Source organism: Triticum urartu, chromosome 6, assembly GCF_003073215.2.
Source record: "Triticum urartu cultivar G1812 chromosome 6, Tu2.1, whole genome shotgun sequence".
In the NCBI taxonomy this organism is placed as follows: Eukaryota; Viridiplantae; Streptophyta; class Magnoliopsida; order Poales; family Poaceae; genus Triticum; species Triticum urartu.
In genome coordinates this window covers 550,489,726-550,512,926 of record NC_053027.1, presented here as the reverse complement: position 1 = coordinate 550,512,926, position 23,201 = coordinate 550,489,726, and the positions used below count along the sequence as shown (strand labels likewise).

At 43.9% G+C, this 23,201-nt stretch overlaps 1 protein-coding gene across 1 annotated transcript; it reads right to left on the bottom strand.

The window, feature by feature from the left end:
* Window positions 1-1,000: 1,000 nt before the first annotated feature.
* Window positions 1,001-5,876, bottom strand: LOC125515219 (P-loop guanosine triphosphatase YjiA-like). The gene is made up of 10 exons (XM_048680659.1): window positions 5,472-5,876; window positions 4,940-5,005; window positions 4,537-4,717; window positions 3,876-4,072; window positions 3,703-3,753; window positions 3,538-3,629; window positions 2,624-2,763; window positions 2,447-2,529; window positions 2,205-2,309; window positions 1,001-1,444 (listed from the first exon to the last, which is right to left on the bottom strand). Exons 1-10 carry the CDS (start codon window positions 5,859-5,861, stop codon window positions 1,304-1,306), a joined length of 1,446 nt encoding a protein of 481 aa, XP_048536616.1. The 5' UTR covers window positions 5,862-5,876; the 3' UTR covers window positions 1,001-1,303.
* Between the last annotated feature and the right edge of the window lie 17,325 nt (window positions 5,877-23,201).

Sequence of the window (23,201 nt, the reverse complement as noted above, 5' to 3'; positions counted from 1 at the left end):
AATAGTCAATACTCCCTCCGTCCCAAAATTCTTGTCTTAAATTTGTCTAAATACGGATGTATCAAGTCACGTTTTACTATTAGGTACATCCGTATCTAGACAAATCTAAGATAAGAATTTTGGGACGGAGGGAGTACTTCTTTGCCACATTATTGTTGACTTCAAATGGCCAGCGTCAATTCCAGCCTGCTCAAGGATCTGTCATAGCTAGCGCGAGTCTTTGCACATAGTTGAAGTTACTAATTGTTCGGCTTTTCTTGAGTTCTTATTGCAATATTTTTACCTGTGGTAGTGCAAAACAAAACTATGTTGGAGACCAGGAACATCTAACTGAGCTGTATTGATCTGCTATACGGGACTCAATCTGACTTGGCTTGTGAGGAAACCAGTCATGCCATGGTCAGACATCTCACCGTGGTGAGCAGACGTCACACGGTTCCGATATGAATGTTGTAGGAGGACCTCTCCAGTCATGTTGTCTTTCTCCCATGTCTTGTGACAATCATATTCATGTGTACAGATGGGCATACATTCATGTGATTTCAAACCATTTCTCAAGGCGCTATTTCTCGATGTACTTCTCCAAGATTATGAACATATTCATGTGGGCAGATGTAGTTCTCTGTCCGCCACTCATTGCAGCACGCATCTAACCACCCAAGAGGCGTGCCGGTGCGCGCCCCAAACCCTAGTAGCCTCCATATCCTGTGCACTCGGCCACTGTTGTTTCAGACCAGATAAAATAAATACCAACTTCAATCATATTATGAAAATTGCAAAATTTGAACAAAATGCGTGCTATGGAGACTTTTCAGGCTTACAAAGCAATTCCTCAAGTCACAGTAGTCTATAAATCTCCGCAAGTCATAAGAGTAGACATCTGCCAGCAAGTCATAAGAGTAGACATCTGCCAACAACACAGCGGCCAGGTTCTAATGACATGTTATAGCTGTCACATAAACACATACCAACTTCAGCCGTATTTATAAAAAATGCAAAATTTGAACGAAACACATGATATGGAGACTTTTCAGACTTACAAAGCAATTCCTCAAGTCACCGTACAGTCTATAAATCTCTGCAAGTCACAGTGCAACATCATGCATAACAGTAGACATCTGCGAACAACACGGCGGCCAGGTTCCAAGTATATGCTACTGTTCCCCAATCTATATATACATCTCGCGTTCCGTGTCAGTTCAATAACGGTTACAGTTTCGACATTTCAATGAAGGATAAGGTCTGCAGCCGCAAAGCTCAAAATCATGAAGCTGGAGATCCATCCAAAAGGAGAAGCTCTGGCCTACTTCAGCAGGCAGTCCTTGAAGCCCGTCTCCAGCTCTTCCCGGTTGAGGTTCCTGCCAATGAACACAATCTTGTTGATGCGCGGCTCGTTGGGCTCCCACATCCTGTCGGGAGATCCCTGGAAAATGTCGTGCACTCCCTACAGATGGAGAACATGGATGTGGCGGTTAGGTCGCTTAACAAGAGAGTGGACAACACAACACCTAGCTAACCGTTCGTCGTCCATTTGGGCAAATTTGAAAGAAAAATTGTCATAGGCTTATACAAGCAATCTTCAGACAGGTGGAAAAAAAAATGTCCAGTGACACTCTAGCATCGACAACATGGGCCTTGATCTAGATCAGGAGTTGGACAAAAGAAAGGTTCTTAGATCAGGAGTAGAAGTTAAAGAACCATTAAGATCAAGCAGCTGGTGCTTGGGCGTGGAATCGTAGGTACACCAATGATGGGTCTCTCTATGCTATAAAGCGAAGCAAAGCACATGGCATTGAAAGTGGAGAAAGCTCAGTAAACACAGACGAACACGACTGAGATTGACCAGCCAGCTGGGTTGGTTTAGCTATTCCTCTATAGAAAATGAGTGGTTGTTGGCATGGATTATCTTGTTAAATTCTGCAGAGATTGTGAGCGTGAAGAAATGACACTACCATCAAAGAGAGGCAGCTGTCAAATGGATTCACTAACTAGCAGAGCAAATAAGAACATGAAAGGAAAGACAAGGTGCTTGTTTTCTAAACAGACATGTCTTTACTACCAACAAATAATTTTCTAAGACTGTTTGGACCCAGTGTGTCCTTTAACAAGTCACTAGAGAAGACATGATTAGTTTCCATTCACAAGAACAGGAGAACAAATTGAACTAGATAAACTAAAGGCTAGAGTAAGTGAGTAACAAATACCTGAAAGACGAAGCGTTGAGGCATTCCACTGACTGAGAGCAGCCCCTTCATCCGGTATATGTCATCACTGCGTTCCAGCAGTAGGTTCCCCAACCACATGTCAGCCTGCATGAGGACATGTAAAATGTTTGTCCCAATATACACAACCAGATAATGTGCGGGTCATAAATAAAATGTCCAGAAATTCATCTTAGCTATCTTGAGAAGATATAAAATGTATGACATGTAATTTTAAATCTGACCTTTTCAAGATCCATCTCCCCTTCGCAAACGATGCTTACAGAAGAAACACCGGGATCATGGGTGTGATCATGCGCATGATGGTCTACAAGAAGCAAACAATGTTAATTCACTTCATATTGCAGAGCTATATGATATTTAAGATTTGTAGATGACCACACAAATAATACTATGCTCACCATGTTTATGGTCATGATCATGATGATGGTGATCATGGTCGTGGTCGTGGGCATGGTCATGGTGATGTTCATGTTCATGCTTGTGTTCATGTTCATGTTCGTGCTCATCATGTGGTTCTTCAGTGACAGCACTCTCAATCCTGAAACATAAATGAAATCAAATTTCCTTTATGGTCAATGGTTCCCAATTTGAGCAACTACAGCTAAATTTTGAGGGGAAATAAGGAACGATCTCTATGTGTAGTATACGTGGCGTGCACTGCTTAGTGATTGTAAATACCCAACTAAACCAGATGATTCTACCCAAGAAAAACTAAACCAGATGATGACATGTTTGGTAAATGAGTAAATTACAAGTATATCAGCAAGCAGAAGAAGTCACTGATGATATCCCAAAGAGTACATGTCCACATTTAACAAATAGCTAATCTATATTGGATTGAGCCATATAATGTGTGTATAATTAATTGATGGCATCATTTTAAATCAACTCTAGACATGGTCCATTTAATCATTTAATAGCAATACCTTAGGTCACACTGTAACACATCAAGTCACAGTGGCTGTAGATCTTGCATCTCTTAATGCTAGTAAATACAATATGCCTGATATATACTTAGTACTATACTCGTGCATTAAGCATAACATGTCATTTCATTATGGTTGAACAAATCAGATCATTCTATCCACACAGCAGTAGAAGTATGGATCTCAGCGCTAGCGGGCGACTCCGTCCGAGTAACATCTACCATAGTTACGCTTGTAGATGTATCGTTCCAGTGTGCTTGAATAATTTAGATAATTTCAATACACGAGTTTCTTTTCCCTTGACTAGGAGGGCATATAACCATATGAAAGATAGTGTTCTGCTTGTAAAAACGGAAGGTCCAAAGAAGGCGATGAAAGAAAGGAACCTCTCCAAATCAAAGCCTCCAATTCCAAGCACATAATCCAAATCAACTTTACCATACTGAGCTCGTTTCAAATTAGCCATGCGATTGATACTCTGCATGCACAAAACATGATGTAAGGAATAACCACATGGCAAAAAAAGAGTAAAATGAATGTACTGTACTGACCCTTATACGCTCAACCAAGGAAGAAACTTCAGGCTCGCTAACAAGGTCAGTCTGCAAGAAGTAACAAGAAATTAGCTCCTCAACCATCAAGGATAGAAATAATACAAAGGGCCTCGTAATTAGACACACATGACTACAGATTAGCCAGCATGTATTGGTTACAAAAACATTACCTTGTTAATTATAATTCTGTCAGCATAAGCAATTTGCTGAACTGCCTCATTGACTATACCCTTGGGCTTCACTTCATCCAAATGCAACCTTGCATGCTTTGAATCCACTAGAGTAACAACACCATCTAGCTTGACATCATTAAAAACTGTATCTTCTGCGTAGAATGTCTGTATTATGGGTGCTGGGTTTGCTAAACCTGAAAAACAGATAGATGGCAGGTCAGAGAACTCGACTGGTAATGCAATAAAAAGTAACTAATAATATTAGGCCCTCTTTGATTTGCAGGATTTTCAAAACACGGGAATAGGGAAAATACAGGATTTGAGTGGCATGTCCACTTGAATCCTATAGGATTAGCATAGAGTGTTTGATGCTATAGGAAAAACAAAGGATTGAAAAAAGAGGTTGGAGTGGATGCTAGATTTCCAATGAAATGGTAGTACTCTTGATTCCATAGGAAAAAATCCTATAGGATTCAATCCTATGAATCAAACGACAAACGTAGGAAAAAATCCTAGGAATTCTGACCCTCCAAAAGTCCCACGGAATTCCTTTGAATCAAAGGACTCAAAGTTGGGGTGATGTTTAACCTCGAGAGAATTACATCTCACGGGTTTTCTTCATTATGGTGGAGATCCTGTTCCTACAAAGTTTCCTTACCTGTAGTTTCAATGACAAGATGGTCAAACTTTCCCTTCTTCTTGTCAACCAATTCACTGATCATTCGGACTAAATCACCACGCACAGTGCAGCAAAGACAACCATTGTTCAGCATCATTATGTCCTCAGCTCCAGCAGTTTGTGCGGCAACTAACGAACCATCAATGTCAACTTCACCATACTGCAAGATAGATAGTGGCATCAAATCAGCTTCTTCTTGCCTACTTTAGCTGGCGTCATGGCCGTTTTAAAGTGATCGATCACTGATGAAGTAGGTAAACTAAGAATGGCTTTTCAGATTGAGAAGACTAGCATAGCATGTGTCCAAGAATAAAAAGCTAACCCTGCTCAGGGACTTGAAGAATAAACATCCAACAAAAAAGAGTTACTCATACAGACATACCTCATTCTCAATGACAGCGATCCGTTTTCCATGGTGAGATGTCAGTATGTGATTTAGTAAAGTTGTCTGTGAACAGAAACAAGAGGCAAACTGAAAATGCAACAGAGACAAGGACACATGGTACCAAAACTACAAAAAACGTTAACAATATGTATACAATGGATATATATACATATAAGCAGAACTCTTTTACGCTTTACGGTGCTCCACTTACGTCCTAAGAGATAGGAGGATTATTTTGATTTTAGCCATCCTCTAAACATTCTGCATATGTAAAGCCGCTAGGTGCTATGCCAAAACGAATGTTCTATATGGATTAAGTTCTCCCTTTGCAATTTACTGATTAGCTACACGATTAGTCCTAGTGCTATTTGTCAATCAATGCTCTAAATCTCACAGATCAGATGAAAAAAATTGTAATCCAGCAAAAAGTGTCCAGCATCGCTGCGGGAGAGAGCGTGCATACTACACGGCTCGGGCGCATGGTAGGAGCTACGGGATTTTGTGTTGGGGCGCCCTGACAGTGACCGACCTTGCCGGAGCCGAGGAAGCCGGTGATGATGGTGGCGGGGATGCGGTTGTCAGGCGGGATCACCGTGTCGACGTCCGCGCCCTCCTCCGTGGTGGAGGCGGCCGACGCGGCGAAGCGTCGCCGCGCGCGCCACGACGCCGCGACCGGCGCCGCCCGTGGTGCGGCGTAGCAGGAGCGCGTGGCGGCGCGGAGGCGGAGGCGCAGGGGGAGGAGGGAGGCGGGGCCGCGCGCGGACAGGCCGAGCGCCGCGGCCCTGGCGACGGCCGGCGAGGCGGCGGAGCAGAGCGCCGCCATGGCGGACTGCGGGGAGCGGGCGAGGGTGGAGCGGGGTAGCGCAGTGGATATTGTGGGACGGACCAATGGTGCGAGTGCGAGGAGGAGCTCCCCCATTCAGCTTCAGGCGTGCCGAATTTGGGCTTTCCTCCGAGGCCGGATTTGGGAATGGGCCATTACTTGAAAGTGGGTCGAGCGAACGGGCTGGCAGTAAGATCTAATCTGGACAGAAAGAAGTTCATTTTTCACCCCCAAATGTGCCTCAATGGACATATACTCCCCTGGAGTCTATTTTAGTAGTAGAATTTTGACCCTGAAATCTTCAAACCCGGATAAATCTGCCCCTGGAGCGGTTTTGTTACGATTTTGGTGGTTTTGGAGATGACGTTGTCTTCCTCCTCTCCTCCTCTCATGTGTGTCATTCATCCGACTGCCATGGATGCCTCCGCAGAGATGCTACAACGTCGCCCCGGATGCCCCAACCCCCTCCTTTCCCTTCACTCCCGACTCCCCCTTCTCTCACTTTCTCGTCGCGGGAATCGTGTGCTCCGCACGCGCTTGTCCTGCGGTCACCGCCGCCGCCGCCGTGGCCCACGCGACCAGCGGCCATCTTGAGCCACACCACCGCGTCAAGCAGCTCCGTCGCGCCTCCCTCGTCTACTCTCGCAAAGTGATTGGAGAGAGTCTCCCGCCTAATTACAGCGTGGACGCCATCTTCCTCATTCTTGGCCTGCCGCCGTTGTGCATGATTCACTAGCTCTAAGGAGCCCCGACGCCTCTGCCGCCTTCCCTGAGCTCCCTCTGGTGTTGCTGGCCCCGCTAGCGCCTCTATGACAAGCCCATCGACCCCGAGCTCCTTCCTCCATGGATGGCGCCGGGCGCCAAAGGGCCCGTGGAGTGAAGTTGATGATGTCGACGCCCATGGTGACATCGGCCGCGTTGGAGCTGTGCCGCACGACGAAGGTAGACGGCTTGATCTTGTTCTTGGACAACCGGGGACACTCCCCGCACGTTGGTTCAAGGCCATGATGACACCAATCCGTTACCCTGGCCGCTCCACCGCCATCGTTGTGCTCCCAATCGAACATGGCCACCATGGAGTCCAGCTGGTTGCTACCGAGGCTTGGCCGTGGTGGCGAAGGCTCCTTTGTAGTGACTAGTGAGCGTGAGGCCCAGCTGCCGACCGTCCCACGACCTATTCGACAGCTTTGATTCAATCTGCTCTCCCTACTTTCATCTAGTGCCTTCCTTCTTGCTAGATTTTCTACTTCTTCATATCAAACTTGCATTTTGCAGCTAGCTTCTTGATTAGTTTGGTTATTTTCCTTACCATGCTGTCAACGTTAACATGTTCTTATGTACGTACAAACTAAGATTCAACATTAGGCTGCATGCCGACAACAGACTAGAGCCGCTGCCCCTGCGGAGGACAAAATCGCTGATGCCATGCCACAGCTCCTCACAGCCGTCGGTAAGAATCTCTCCCTAATAATAAAGCACGGATTGAGTCACCTCACCGTCGCGGTGTTTTTGCGAAAAAGTCCGTGTGATTTTTGACAATTGAACCCGCAGTACTTTTTTTATATGTGGCGAACAGATAACACGTTTCGTTCCGGCAGAAAAAGAAAAGGTCAGGCAATCGAACCCACGACCAGAACAGGAGAAAACACATGCCTTACCACCACGACAAGAGTCCACGTTTACAAAACGATCAGAATATTTCCATATGAGGTAGAAATTTTGTTGCGAGGCCCACGTTTTAGGTTGTTTTTAGCTAAAGCCCACCTTTTAGATTGTTCTGTTTCTAAAGTCTCGTGCCGTGGGCCTCGGGCCGAGCTGAAGTGGCAGCCCGGCAACAGGAGAGTGGGCTTTGAGAAGCCGGCAAAAATTATTGCGCCTAGCAGGGTATCGAACTCACGACCTCTTCTTCCTTTCTAAGAACGTAACCAGCTAGCTATCTTTTCCTTGTGTTACATAATGTTCTTTCCTGGATCAATAGTCCCACCTCGCTATAGTATATCAGAACACACCAATTTATATACGTCAATATGTAGACAATTAACAAGCCAAGGATGAAGTGTGGGATTAGACGGTCAGAAGGGATGATTAAAAGGAAATGAGGCGCATGACGTTGCATACGTGCATTGTCCTAAAAAAAGGAATTGTGGGCTATGAAACACTACAAGAGATCATGCCTACTATGACGAGCCAAGAAATGTCAATAACGTCACACATTACCTACCCCTAAGTGACGTTCTATGGGCGTCACAAGCATCGTCACGGAATCCCCGTCACAGATTACTCCTAGTGACGGCGTGCGCAAAAGAATGTCACTGAAAATGGGACCTTCAGTGTCAAAACGTGACAGCCTAATCATAATATAAATTCAATCATCTCAGTCAAATCATCCTCTAAATAACAGTAAAGCCAACAACATTGATTCACAAGTTTGACAATCACGACAATATACAAGTTGGAAACAAATATTTAGATAACTATAACTAAAGACCACGAAAGTGTTGTCCTCGTGATCGTTATCATTCGACAACTATCTTCCATCACAAAAGGATGACCTTCATGCACCATCAGGATTGGACAAGGACTACTAAGTTGCTCAATCCCTTGATTGAGAGAAAGGTAACTAGGTTCTCAATTTCACTCCTGCCTTGCCGACTCTTCTTCAGAACTTCAAACTTTCTTGATTCTTTCTCTCTTTCTTGTGATTCAAGTCTTGCAGCTAACTCCTCCCGGTGCCTATAAAATTGACGGAACACAACAACGTTGCATGCTTATTACATGAAAATCGACAAGTAACATGGTACAAGAGGATTAAATTATGAAATTGAAATGAGAAGTACCTTATTAAATGTATAGACAAACATGCAGATGGGCTAATGAAACAACAAATGCAATATCAAGTTATAGTGGTTAAAGAACATGCATAAGGAAGAGCAAGATTTCATCTATCAATCTTGAAAAGCGGCAAGCTTCATCAATAAGACAACGAGTCAGTAACTCAATTGTGTTTTCAATTTAACTGTCAGGAGTGCACTGTGCACACAAAACCAGAAAATAATAAACAACAAGAACATAAAGTGAAAAACATAGAAGTACATGCCATTTGCATTTCTTGCCTCCGTACCCTTCTGCTCAATTCTTTCTTTTAGCTCGAATACGTGAAGCAGACCTCCTAGACCTCCAGTACTTGTGTATTTGGCATGGTAGAACCCTTATGTGCCTGGGTAAAACAAGTCAGAGAAAAAGCAGTAAATCAACATTTGACTTACGAAAGTCAGCACTAGTTCAAATAGGAAGGTACCGAACAGAGAAAGCAACCTCCTCTTTATCTCTCAAATATATATTTAATCGGGTAATAAGAATTTTAGTTTGTATGAAGTGATTGCTTGGAGTTCTTGCAAGAGAATAGTACTGTCAAACCTATATGGCATTTTTACCGTAATGATAGATAATGGCTCAATAAATAACAAACAATATGGATGACAAAAGGATCAAATTTGAGTTTATTTGTTCACAAGTCAGAGGTAAACATCATTGGAAGGAAATGTAAAATCCATGCATAGTTTGTAGAAACCTATATAACAAGGCCACTCTCTATATCTCCACAAATGTTCACCAATTTGTATGATTTGATGCCTAACAAATCTTTAATGTTCAGACTAACCTTCACTATAGCACTTGGCGTGAGCGGTAAGCTATCTCAAAACATATCAACAAAAAAACAAAGACTAACATTGACTTTTACGAAAGACCTTGTGCACTTAATCTCACATAGATAATTTATAGTCTTGTGCATTAGCATGCACTTAGCATAATCTGTCCAACTGAATGCGGTAATTGTGATCATGTTAGATTGGCAAAATAGAAATAGGTCCATAATGTGAATACTGAGTAGTAAACATTGTCAGCCAAAATCCAATTTCAGGTTATAACAGGAGACTACCAAAAAAGCGAAGGTCTTCTAAAAATTCTTTAGCATGAGTTCTTCACGACCAATACCATCTGCTTGGCAGAGTACAGTTACTAAATGTTTGGAAGAGTGAAGGAATAACATCTACATTCATTACAGTGTTATTAGTACAGGGTGTCGAGTCACATATAATTGGCATGGGCTAAGAAAGTAGCTGAAAATAAACTCAGCGCAACTGTGCAACTAATACATTGAAAAGGGGCAAAAAAAGGCAATGTAACTTGTTTCCCCACTCGCAGTGAATCACATCTTCATCTTTGATCTAGCTTACCTAGATCTTCTAGTTTAAATCTGAGTATATGCCTCGCAACCTGGAAAGAGGACCTCCATTGTTAACATGGGAAGAGTTAAACGCTACCCAGAAATCAATTTTGGGCACAACAGATGGAATTTTCAGAAAATACTTGGTAGAAAAAGGGAAGGTTATACGGAGCAGAAAGGAAAGAATCTGTGACCACCACCGTCCTTAGCGAGAGCCTGGCGCTCCACCTCCATGGCGACGGCGGCCTGCCCGAACAACAAGTCGCGTGCATACGACTCCATGCCGCCGTCATTAGGGTCAACAGTCATAGCCTCCCAACGCCATTGGCAACCAGAAGAAGCTCGCTTGGTCGTGGCCTCGTGGGAGCCAGACATGGAGGAAATTGTTGCGGTGCCGGCGCTACGGAATGGTCGACGCAGGAGCCTCTGACCACGGCCGACGAGGATGAGGCGAGATATTAATGTCGCCTGTACAGGCTGGCGGCTTCGATGTCGGCCGGCCAGACATGACGACTGGTCCTTGAGGGGAGCGAACGAGGCGGCCGAGACTTGAGGGAGCGCGGTAGAGCAGCCGTGTGCGAGAAGGCACGGGGCGCTGGCGCTCGAGAGCGCGGCGGCGGCTACAGGCAGGGTGCGCCGCCGGGATCTTCCAATCTCGCCTCGTCTCGCCTCTGGATGCGGTTGTGGGGGAGAGGGGGTCGGGAGATAAGGTAGAAATCGGGCAAGGTAGTTTCACTCGGCCGAAAAAAAAGCGAAAAATAATTGCGTGGTTGACTGACACGTCGGGACACTGAGGGAATGGGCAAAATTTTAGAAACACGGAGGTCAAAGTATTTTTAGTGGAGAGAAGGTTCTGTTTCCAGTCAAATATAAATGCAATTCTTATGATTAGCAAACTTTGATAGAAATAGCAGTTTATCAAAAAATAATAATATGTAGAAAAACATTAGGGCGACGTTAGGCGCCGGCCTTGCAAATCGACCACCTCACCAACCACGATCAGCATTGAGTGCACAAATCACTTCCAAAACATCAACCGAGCGATTCAAGAATGTGATTGTCAGGCTGTTTTGAAACGCTTACATTGTTACATAAAAAATAGTGCAAACCGGTAGGAGAACACTAAAATATATTCTAGTTCATGTTTAGTTTTTTCACATATAGTGAAGATAACATGGGTTAGATATGATCGTATGGTGCATACACGGCATCCATATATTTCTATTTTAAGATGGTTTACTAGTAAAAAATTGTGATGTTTTTGAATATTTTCAAATCGCCATATAGCCCGTGGAACATATTGGGTCATGCACGACTCTTAATAAACAAATTAATAACTTGCTACTGTAGGTCGTATAGATGTCATACCATTAAAAACATGTTAGCACAAAAATGTATCAACACGTGAGCCCTAGCCTAATGGCAAGCAAGTTAGGAAAGACCATGGAGGTTGTGGGTTCAAACTCATTGAATTGCTTATTTTCCTTTTCTCTTTTTTTAGACAAAAGAACAAAACAAGTACTGCATCAGTACTACCATATCGTGAGCTCACGCGCATTTCCGCCGATGTGCATTCAGTGGGAGGAGACGTTCCCATCGACGACGAGGTGCCTACGTTGACTTCATAAATTTCAAGATGATATGTGAAAATGCGTTATATCGACTAGAGGGGGGTGAATAGGCGATTTTTATGAAAGTCTTCAGAACATAGAAGTTTTGAAGATAAACGATAAAATTAAACCTATTACCATGCAGCGGAAGGTAGACTACACTAGGTAAACCATAGTCAAGTATTCAATGAAGTGAAAGTACAAAGACTAATAGCAGCTAGGTAGTAAGGATCAGGTAGGAAGATATGGTGAAGCCAAATAGAACATGCAGTGAAGACAAATGATAGTGCAAACATACAATGACTTCACAAGGAGTAACAGTAAGTAAAGTGAAGTTCCCATCGACAGAAGAACAAAACAAGTACTGCATCAGTACTACCATATCGTGAGCTCACGCGGATTTCCGGCGATGTGCATTCAGTGGGAGGAGACGTTCCCATCGACGACGAGGTGCCTACGTTGACTTCATAAATTTCAAGATGATATGCCGGCTCAGTCTTTCGGAGGTGCTCATAGGGATAGAGGTGCGTGCGTGCGTTCATGGGGGTAAGTGTATGCACGTGTATATGAGCGCTTGCGTCTGTGCTGTGTTCAAAAAAAATATCGTGAGCTCAAAAACACCGTCAATAAGCTACAACTTATTTATATTACATTGAACAAAATAACTACATCGTGGGTCACATAAAAAACAAAAACATTGATGCGTGGTTCTTACCACTCAACAACTGATGAAGCGGTTATGATGGGTCCTAGTTGTTGTCCTTATATGACAAAAAAAAGAGCATCACACATTCGTAATAATATGTGACACTAGTAGGTTCATCACAGAAATTAGCAAAACGTCATAGAAATTGGCATACAGGTGGCGCTCAATGCCCCAATTCATTCATTGACATTAATCGTCACCGATTTGCGGTAATCAATGACATGACCTCCAAGAGGTCACATATTAGGTACTTGGGTGACGTTGCGAACCGCTGTCACAAGGATTTTCGTCACAGTATGTCAATTTTCTTGTAGTGAAAGGAGAAGGATGGATTTGAAGATTATTATGGGATGCAAGGATATTGACATACATAAAAGGATGGAAGGAATTGGATGATTAAAAGGAATGAGATGCATGACGTCTACATGCATTGTAAAAAGGAATTACGGGCTATTAATGGGAGGATCGATATGAGGATTATTATGGGATGCTAGGATGGAAGGAATTGTGCATGAAAAAAGATAGAAGGACGTGTGCATGTTGCAAGACACTTATGAAAAGGCTACAGGATTTCGGGGACGTGTGCCAAAAACTATTTTTCCTATCTAACACATAATCCTTATTTTTTGGGTAATGTGCGCTGACAGTGGAATACCAAGACGAGAAAACATGGTCTAACCATAGGCCGAGCGAATAAATAAGGGATAGCATGAGAGTCCTAAAAATGTCTGAGGCATTTTGGTTCGAACGTGTGCGTTACGGTCCAAAACTATATAAGGGCAAAATATGTATTACCTCGCATTGGAGATATCCTTACAATCAGCACTAAGACTCATTTTGTGATCATTGTGCGGCTGAGACCAAGTGGTCCATCAGTCTAATAATACCTTGCAAAGAGAGTATAACATGACCCCCACAATTTTTCTAAACCTCGATTCGTGTGCCTCCCTACTGGCGGTGGCACCGTGCAGATGTCGTACTGCATCGGTGGGCATTTTGAAGGATGGGCCGATTGGCGTTTCCTTTGTACCAAAACACGAGGTATTTTGCTTGCAGATGCACGCCAATTTATCCTTCCCGTTGCAACGCACAGGCATATGTCCTAGTAAAACTAATGTGGTCAACATCCTAATCAGCAGTCAAAACCACCTAAACTGTGACACGTCAGCCTCAAAACCGCTCAAGGGTATGATTTGCCCGGTTTTGTAGATTTCAGGGTCAAATTTGTACCAAAATTGACTTTAGGGGGTTATGTGTCCATGAGCCCACATTTAAGGGTGAAATATGAACTTCTTTCATCTGGATATTGATGGAGGATGGTACTATGTGCAGCGACCAGGGAGAAATTGGTTCATTGACCACCGAGTTCTATGAGAATCTGTACAAATCTGAGAGTACGGTGGGGATAGAGGAGGTTCTGTCCCATATCCCTTGTAGGGTTGATGCTAGCATGAATGCCATGCTCGATGCTCCCTACTCTACTACTGAGATTAAAGAAGCACTCTTCCAGATGTACCCCACTAAGGCACCGGGACCTGATGGTTTCCCGGCACAGTTTTTTCAGAAAAATTTGGGGATTTGTGGTGATGAGGTAACTAAGGTGGTTTTACGTGTTCTGAACGGCGAAGATTCTCCGAAGATTATAAATAGGACTTTCATAGTTTTGATCCCGAAGGTACCCAACCCAACCTCCCTCATTCAATACCATCCTATAAGCCTTTGTAATGTAATCTTTAAGATTATTTCAAAGGTTTATGCTAATCGGTTGAAGAGGATTCTCCCTGAGATTGTGTCGCCTGAACAGTCCGCGTTTGTCCCCGGAAGGCTCATCTCTGACAATATCATTGCCGCCTATGAGTGCTTGCATTTTATGAAGCGGTCTAGGAGCAAGAACAATTCTTTTTGTGCTTTGAAGGTGGATATGATGAAGGCTTACGATAGGGTGGAATGGAACTACCTGAGAGCATTCATGTTAAAGTTGGGTTTTAGCCCAAACTGGGTAGCAAAAGTCATGCAATGTGTCACGACAGTTATTTCCAATGTTCTCCTCAATGGGTGTAAGTTGGATGAATTTAGACCAACTCGGGGCATTCGCCAAGGTGACCCTATCTCCCCTTACTATTTCTTTTGGCAGCTGAGGGCCTCTCTTGTCTGTTGCAAAGTGCAAGCTCGAATGAAGATGTAAAGGGGGTGGTGGTTGCACCAAATGCTCCCCCGGTAAACCACCTATTGTTCGCTAATGATTGTTTATTGATGTTCAAGGCCAATGAGAATGTTGCCCTTCTGGCTAAAGGTATTATTCAGAAATACTGTGAGGCCTCTGGACAGCGAGTTAACCTTGCAAAGTCAAGTATATTCTTTGGTAAGGGTTGTCCTAATGATCGCAGAACTATTATTAAGGGGATCCTTGATGTGCCCAATGAATCTCTCTCAGAGAGATACCTGGGGTTGCCTTCGGATGTCAGACGATCTAAAAATGGGTCCTTTAAGTACATCAAAGACAGACTATGGTCAAAAGCAAGAGGTTGGATTGAGAGGTGCATGGCCTCGGCGGGGAGGGAAGTCTTGATAAAATCAGTGGCCCAAGCAGTGCCCACATTTGCTATGTCGTGTTTCTTGTTACCACAGGGTTTGTGCCAGCAGATTGACACGATGTCAAGGAATTTTTTTTGGGGAAACAAGAATGGCGAAAGAAGAGTTGCGTGGGTGTCTTGGGATAAACTCACAATGCCAAAGTACCAGGGAGGTTTGGGGTTCCGGGATACTAAATTATTTAATTTAGCTATGCTAGCTAAGCAAGCTTGGAGACTTACAAAGGACCCGAACTCACTTAGTGCCAGGATTTTGCGCGTTGTTTACTACCCAGAGGGTGACGTGCTGAATGCTGAGCTTGGGTCTCACCCTTCACAGGTTTGGAGAGCTGTTTGTGCTGGCTATCTGTTCTAAAACAAGGGCTTATAAAGAGAGTTGGTAATGGGCAGTCTATCAAAATTTGGGAACACAATTGGTTGCCTCGGGACTTTATGCTCAGAACTCTGCATCCAAGATCGACGGGTCCGCCGGAATTAGTGAGTGACCTCATTGATCAGGTGACTAAAACATGGGATCGGCAGCAAGTTTTGCATCATATGCAGGCTCCTGATGCGTTTGTGATCCTGAACATACGAATCAGTGCTCGAAATGTTGACGATCTATGGGCATGTCACTATGAACGCAACGGAGTTTTCAGTGTTCGATCAGCTTACAGATTATTAGCCGACACGAAGAAAAGGAGGGAGGACTGGCTTGAAGGCAGGGCGGCGCCCTCTAATTCCAGCGACAGTCAGAGCCACTGGAAGAAACTCTGGAAGGTTAAAGTGTTGGGTCGGATCAGGAACTTTGCATGGAGGCTTGCTCGCAATTCAATTCCCACTGAAGGGGTCAGGCACCATAGGAAGATGGCGGATTCTAATGTTTGCCAAATTTGCAACTCAGCAGAAGACACATGGCGACATGCTCTGATAGACTGTAATATGGCCAAGTGTGTGTGGGGTTTGATGGATGAGGACCTTGTCGAACATTTAATTGCTTGCAACATCCCTGACGCTAGGCTCTGGCTCATGGTGATGATGGACTCTTTGAAGGAAGATGACTTCGTTTTGCTGCTCGTGACTTTATGGTCAATATGGTGGGCTAGGAGGAAGGCCATACATGAGCAAGAATTTCATTCGCCACTGTCGACTTTCAGTTTCATTCAGAAATTCCTAGCAGACCTTGCCTTAATTCCTTGCCGGCCTGCTGGGACGGCGACCTCCACTGTAGTACATCAACCTACAGGGGACAGAAGGAAAACCTGGACTCCGCCTCTAGAGGGACATTTTAAGCTGATGGTTGATGTGTTGGGGAACGTAGTAATTTCAAAAAAATTCCTACGCACACGCAAGATCATGGTGATGCATAGCAACGAGAGGGGAGAGTGTTGTCTACGTACCCTCGTAGACCGAAGCCGAAGCGTTGACGCAACATAGAGGAAGTAGTCGTACGTCTTCCCGATCCGACCGATCCAAGCACCGAAACTATGGCACCTCCGAGTTCTAGCACACGTTCAGCTCGATGACGATCCCCGGGCTCCGATCCAGCAAAGCGTCGGGGAGGAGTTCCGTCAGCACGACGGCGTGGTGACGATCTTGATGTTCTACTGTTGCAGGGCTTCGCCTAAGCACCGCTACAATATGACCGAGGTGGAATATGGTGGAGGGGGGCACCGCACACGGCTAAGGAACGATCACGAAGATCAACTTGTGTCTAGAGGTGCCCCCTGCCCCCGTATATAAAGGAGCAAGGGGAGGGGGGGTGCGCCCGGCCAGGAGGAGGGCGCGCCAGGAGGAGTCCTACTCCCACCGGGAGTAGGACCCCCCCTTTCCTAGTTGGAATAGGATTCGGGAGGGGGAAAGAGGAGAGAGAGAAGGGGGGGGGGGCGCCCCCCTCTCCTTGTCCTATTCGGACTAGGGGGGGAGGGGCGTGCGGCCCAGCCCTGGCCACCTCTCCTCTCTTCCACTAAAGCCCAGTAAGGCCCATTTACCTCCCGGGGGGTTCCGGTAACCTCCCGGTACTCCGGTAAAATCCCGATTTCATCCGGAACAATTCCGATATCCATTCATCCGGAACAATTCCGATATCCAAATACAGGCTTCCAATATATCAATCTTTATGTCTCGACCATTTCGAGACTCCTCGTCACATCCGTGATCATATCCGGGACTCCGAACAAACTTCGGTACATCAAAATATATAAACTCATATTGAAACTGTCATCGTAACGTTAAGCGTGCGGACCCTACGGGTTCGAGAACAATGTAGACATGACCGAGACACGTCTCTGGTCAATAACCAATAGCGGAACCTGGATGCTCATATTGGCTCCTACATATTCTACGAAGATCTTTATCAGTCAGACCGCATAACAACATACGTTGTTCCCTTTGTCATCGGTATGTTACTTGCCCGAGATTCGACCGTCGGTATCTCAATACCTAGTTCAATCTCGTTACCGGCAAGTCTCTTTACTCGTTCCGTAATACATCATCTCGCAACTAACTCATTAGTTGCAATGCTTGCAAGGCTTATGTGATGTGCATTACCGAGAGGGCCCAGAGATACCTCTCCGACAATCGGAGTGACAAATCCTAATCTCGAAATACGCAAACCCAACAAGTACCTTCGGAGACACCTGTAGAGCACCTTTATAATCACCCAGTTACGTTGTGACGTTTGGTAGCACACAAAGTGTTCCTTCGGTAAACGGGAGTTGCATAATCTCATAGTCATAGGAACATGTATAAGTCATGAAGAAAGCAATAGCAACATACTAAACGATCAAGTGCTAAGCTAACGGAATGGGTCATGTCAATCAGATCATTCACCTAATGATGTGACCCCGTTAATCAAATAACAACTCTTTGTCCATGGTTAGGAAACATAACCATCTTTGATTAACGAGCTAGTCAAGTAGAGGCATACTAGTGACACTCTGTTTGTCTATGTATTCACACATGTATTATGTTTCCGGTTAATACAATTCTAGCATGAATAATAAACATTTATCATGAATTAAGGAAATAAATAATAACTTTATTATTGCCTCTAGGGCATATTTCGTTCAGTCTCCCACTTGCACTAGAGTCAATAATCTAGATTACACAGTAATGATTCTAACACCCATGGAGCCTTGGTGCTGATCATGTTTTGCTCGTGGAAGAGGCTTAGTCAACGGGTCCGCTAAATTCAGATCCGTATGTATCTTGCAAATCTCTATGTCTCCCACCTGGACTAGATCCCGGATGGAATTGAAGCGTCTCTTGATGTGCTTGGTTCTTTTGTGAAATCTGGATTCCTTTGCCAAGGCAATTGCACCAGTATTGTCACAAAAGATTTTCATTGGACCCAATGCACTAGGTATGACACCTAGATCGGATATGAACTCCTTCATCCAGACTCCTTCGTTTGCTGCTTCCGAAGCAGCTATGTACTCCGCTTCACATGTAGATCCCGCCACGACGCTTTGTTTAGAACTGCACCAACTGACAGCTCCATCGTTTAAATTAAACACGTATCCGGTTTGCGATTTAGAATCGTCCGGATCAGTGTCAAAGCTTGCATCAACGTAACCATTTACGATGAGCTCTTTGTCACCTCCATATACGAGAAACATATCCTTAGTCCTTTTCAGGTATTTCAGGATGTTCTTGACTGCTGTCCAGTGATCCACTCCTGGATTACTTTGGTACCTCCCTGCTAGACTTATAGCAAGACACACATCAGGTCTGGTACACAGCATTGCATACATGATAGAGCCTATGGCTGAAGCATAGGGAACATCTTTCATTTTCTCTCTATCTTCTGCAGTGGTCGGACATTGAGTCTTACTCAACTTTACACCTTGTAACACAGGTAAGAATCCTTTCTTAGCCTGATCCATTTTGAACTTCTTCAAAACTTTGTCAAGGTATGTGCTTTGTGGAAGTCCAATTAAGCATCTTGATCTATCTCTATAGATCTTAATGCCCAATATGTAAGCAGCTTCACCGAGGTCTTTCATTGAAAAACTCTTATTCAAGTATCCCTTTATGCTATCCAGAAATTCTATATCATTTCCGATTAGTAATATGTCATCCACATATAATATCAGAAATGCTACAGAGCTCCCACTCACTTTCTTGTAAATACAGGCTTCTCCAAAAGTCTGTACAAACCCAAATGCTTTGATCACACTATCAAAGCGTTTATTCCAACTCCGAGAGGCTTGCACCAGTCCATAAATGGATCGCTGGAGCTTGCACACTTTGTTAGCTCCTTTTGGATCGACAAAACCTTCCGGCTGCATCATATACAACTCTTCTTCCAGAAATCCATTCAGGAATGCAGTTTTGACATCCATCTGCCAAATTTCATAATCATAAAATGCGGCAATCGCTAACATGATTCGGACAGACTTAAGCATCGCTACGGGTGAGAAGGTCTCATCGTAGTCAATCCCTTGAACTTGTCGAAAACCTTTTGCAACAAGTCGAGCTTTGTAGACAGTAACATTACCGTCAGCGTCAGTCTTCTTCTTGAAGATCCATTTATTCTCAATTGCTTGCCGATCATCGGGCAAGTCAACCAAAGTCCACACTTTGTTCTCATACATGGATCCCATCTCAGATTTCATGGCTTCAAGCCATTTTGCGGAATCTGGGCTCACCATTGCTTCTTCATAGTTCGTAGGTTCATCATGATCTAGTAGCATGACTTCCAGAATAGGATTACCGTACCACTTTGGTGCGGATCTTACTCTGTTTGATCTACGAGGTTCAGTAGCAACTTGATCTGAAGTCCCATGATCTTCATCATTAACTTCCTCACCAATTGGTGTAGGTGTCACAGAAACCGGTTTTTATGATGTACTACTTTCCAATAAGGGAGCAGGTACAGTTACCTCATCAAGTTCTACTTTCCTCCCACTCACTTCTTTCGAGAGAAACTCCTTCTCTAGAAAGTTTCCGAATTTAGCAACAAAAGTCTTGCCTTCGGATCTGTGATAGAAGGTGTATCCAACAGTCTCCTTTGGATATCCTATGAAGACACATTTCTCTGATTTGGGTTCGAGCTTATCAGGTTGAAGTTTTTTCACATAAGCATTGCAGCCCCAAACTTTAAGAAACGACAACTTTGGTTTCTTGCCAAACCATAGTTCATAAGGCGTCGTCTCAATGGATTTCGATGGTGCCCTATTTAATGTGAATGCGGCCGTCTCTAAAGCATAACCCCAAAACGATAGCGGTAAATCTGTAAGAGACATCATAGATCGCACCATATCAAGTAAAGTACGATTACGACGTTCGGACACACCATTACGTTGTGGTGTTCCGGGTGGCGTGAGTTGCGAAACTATTCCGCATTGTTTCAAATGTACACCAAACTCGTAACTCAAATATTCTCCTCCACGATCAGATCGCAGAAACTTTATTTTCTTGTTACGATGATTTTCAACTTCACTCTGAAATTCTTTGAACTTTTCAAATGTTTCAGACTTATGTTTCATTAAGTAGATATACCCATATCTGCTTAAGTCATCTGTGAAGGTGAGAAAATAACGATATCCGCCACGAGCCTCAACATTCATCGGACCATATACATCTGTATGTATGATTTCCAACAAATCTGTTGCTCTCTCCATAGTACCGGAGAACGGTGTTTTGGTCATCTTGCCCATAAGGCACGGTTCGCAAGTATCAAGTGATTCATAATCAAGTGGTTCCAAAAGCCCATCAGTATGGAGTTTCTTCATGCGTTTTACACCGATATGCCCAAACGGCAGTGCCACAAATAAGTTGCACTATCATTATCAACTCTGCATCTTTTGGCTTCAACATTATGAATATGTGTGTCACTACTATCGAGATTTAATAAGAATAGACCACTCTTCAAGGATGCATGACCATAAAAGATATTACTCATATAAATAGAACAACCATTATTCTCTGATTTAAATGAATAACCGTCTCGCATCAAACAAGATCCAGATATAATGTTCATGCTCAACGCTGGCACCAAATAACAATTATTTAGGTCTAATACTAATCCCGAAGGTAGATGTAGAGGTAGCGTGCCGACCGCGATCACATCGACTTTGGAACCATTTCTCACGCGCATCGTCACCTCGTCCTTAGCCAATCTTCGCTTAATCCGTAGTCCCTGTTTCGAGTTGCAAATATTAGCAACAGAACCAGTATCAAATACCCAGGTGCTACTGCGAGCATTAGTAAGGTACACATCAATAACATGTATATCACATATACCTTTGTTCACCTTGCCATCCTTCTTATCCGCCAAATACTTGCGGCAGTTCCGCTTCCAGTGACCAGTCTGCTTGCAGTAGAAGCACTCAGTTTCAGGCTTAGGTCCAGATTTGGGTTTCTTCTCCTGAGCAGCAACTTGCTTGCTGTTCTTCTTGAAGTTCCCCTTCTTCTTCCCTTTGCCCTTTTTCTTGAAACTAGTGGTCTTATTGACCATCAATACTTGATGCTCCTTCTTGATTTCTACCTCCGCAGCTTTTAGCATTGCGAAGAGCTCGGGAATTGTCTTATCCATCCCTTGCATGTTATAGTTCATCACGAAGCTCTTGTAGCTAGGTGGAAGTGATTGGAGAATTCTGTCAATGACGCAATCATCCGGAAGATTAACTCCCAATTAAATCAAGTGATTATTATACCCAGACATTTTGAGTATATGCTCACTGACAGAACTGTTCTCCTCCATCTTGCAGCTATAGAACTTATTGGAGACTTCATATCTCTCAATTCGGGCATTTGCTTGGAATATTAACTCCAACTCCTTGAACATCTCATATGCTCCATGACGTTCAAAACATCGTTGAAGACCCGATTCTAAGCCGTAAAGCATGGCACATTGAACTATCGAGTAGTCATCAGCTTTGCTCTGCCAGACGTTCTTAACGTCGTCAGTTGCATCAGCAGCAGGCCTGGCACCCAGCGGTGCTTCCAGGACGTAATTCTTCTGTGCAGCAATGAGGATAATCCTCAAGTTACGGACCCAGTCCGTGTAATTGCTACCATCATCTTTCAACTTTGCTTTCTCAAGGAACACATTAAAATTCAACGGAACAACAGCACAGGCCATCTATCTGCAATCAAACATAAACAAGCAAGATACTATCAGGGACTAAGTTCATGATAAATTTAAGTTCAATTAATCATATTACTAAAGAACTCCCACTTAGATAGACATCCCTCTAATCCTCTAAGTGATCACGTGATCCATATCAACTAAACCATGTCCGATCATCACATGAGATGGAGTAGTTTCAATGGTGAACATCATTATGTTGATCATATCTACTATATGATTCACGCTCGACCTTTCGGTCTCCGTGTTCCGAGGCCATATCTGTTATATGCTAGGCTCGTCAAGTTAAACCTGAGTATTCCACGTGTGCAACTGTTTTGCACCCGTTGTATTCGAACGTAGAGCCTATCACACCCGATCATCACGTGGTGTCTCAGCACGAAGAACTTTCGCAACGGTGCATACTCAGGGAGAACACTTTTACTATGATAATTTAGTGAGGGATCATCTTATAATGCTACCGTCAATCAAAGCAAGATAAGATGCATAAAAGATAAACATCACATGCAATCAATATAAGTGATATGATATGGCCATCATCATCTTATGCTTGTGATCTCCATCTTCGAAGCACCGTCATGATCACCATCGTCACCGGCGCGACACCTTGATCACCATCGTAGCATCGTTGTCGTCTCGCCAATCTTATGCTTCTACGACTATCGCTACCGCTTAGTGATAAAGTAAAGCATTACAGGGCGATTGCATTGCATACGATAAAGCGACAACCATATGGCTCCTGTCAGTTGCCGATAACTCGGTTACAAAACATGATCATCTCATACAATAAAATTTAGCATCATGTCTTGACCATATCACATCACAACATGCCCTGCAAAAACAAGTTAGACGTCCTCTACTTTGTTGTTGCAAATTTTACTTGGCTGCTACGGGCTTAGCAAGAACCAATCTTACCTACGCATCAAAACCACAACGATAGTTTGTCAAGTTGGTGCTGTTTTAACCTTTGCAAGGACCGGGCGTAGCCACACTCGGTTCAACTAAAGTTGGAGAAACTGACACCCGCCAGCCACCTGTGTGCAAAGCACGGCGGTAGAACCAGTCTCGCGTAAGCGTACGCATAATGTCGGTCCGGACCGCTTCATCCAACAATACCGCCGAACCAAAGTATGACATGCTGGTAAGCAGTATGACTTATATCGCCCACAACTCACTTGTGTTCTACTCGTGCATATAACATCAACACATAAAACCTAGGCTCGGAT

Coding starts and splice junctions, on each gene's coding strand:
- LOC125515219 (XM_048680659.1), bottom strand. CDS start 5,861: ATGGGGGAGCTCCTCCTCGCACTCGCACCATTGGTCCGTCCCACAATA. Junction 2,310..2,446: donor GGGAGATGGATCTTGAAAAG/GTCAGATTTAAA, acceptor GTCCTCATGCAG/GCTGACATGTGGTTGGGGAA. Junction 1,445..2,204: donor CTCAACGCTTCGTCTTTCAG/GTATTTGTTACT, acceptor CTCCATCTGTAG/GGAGTGCACGACATTTTCCA.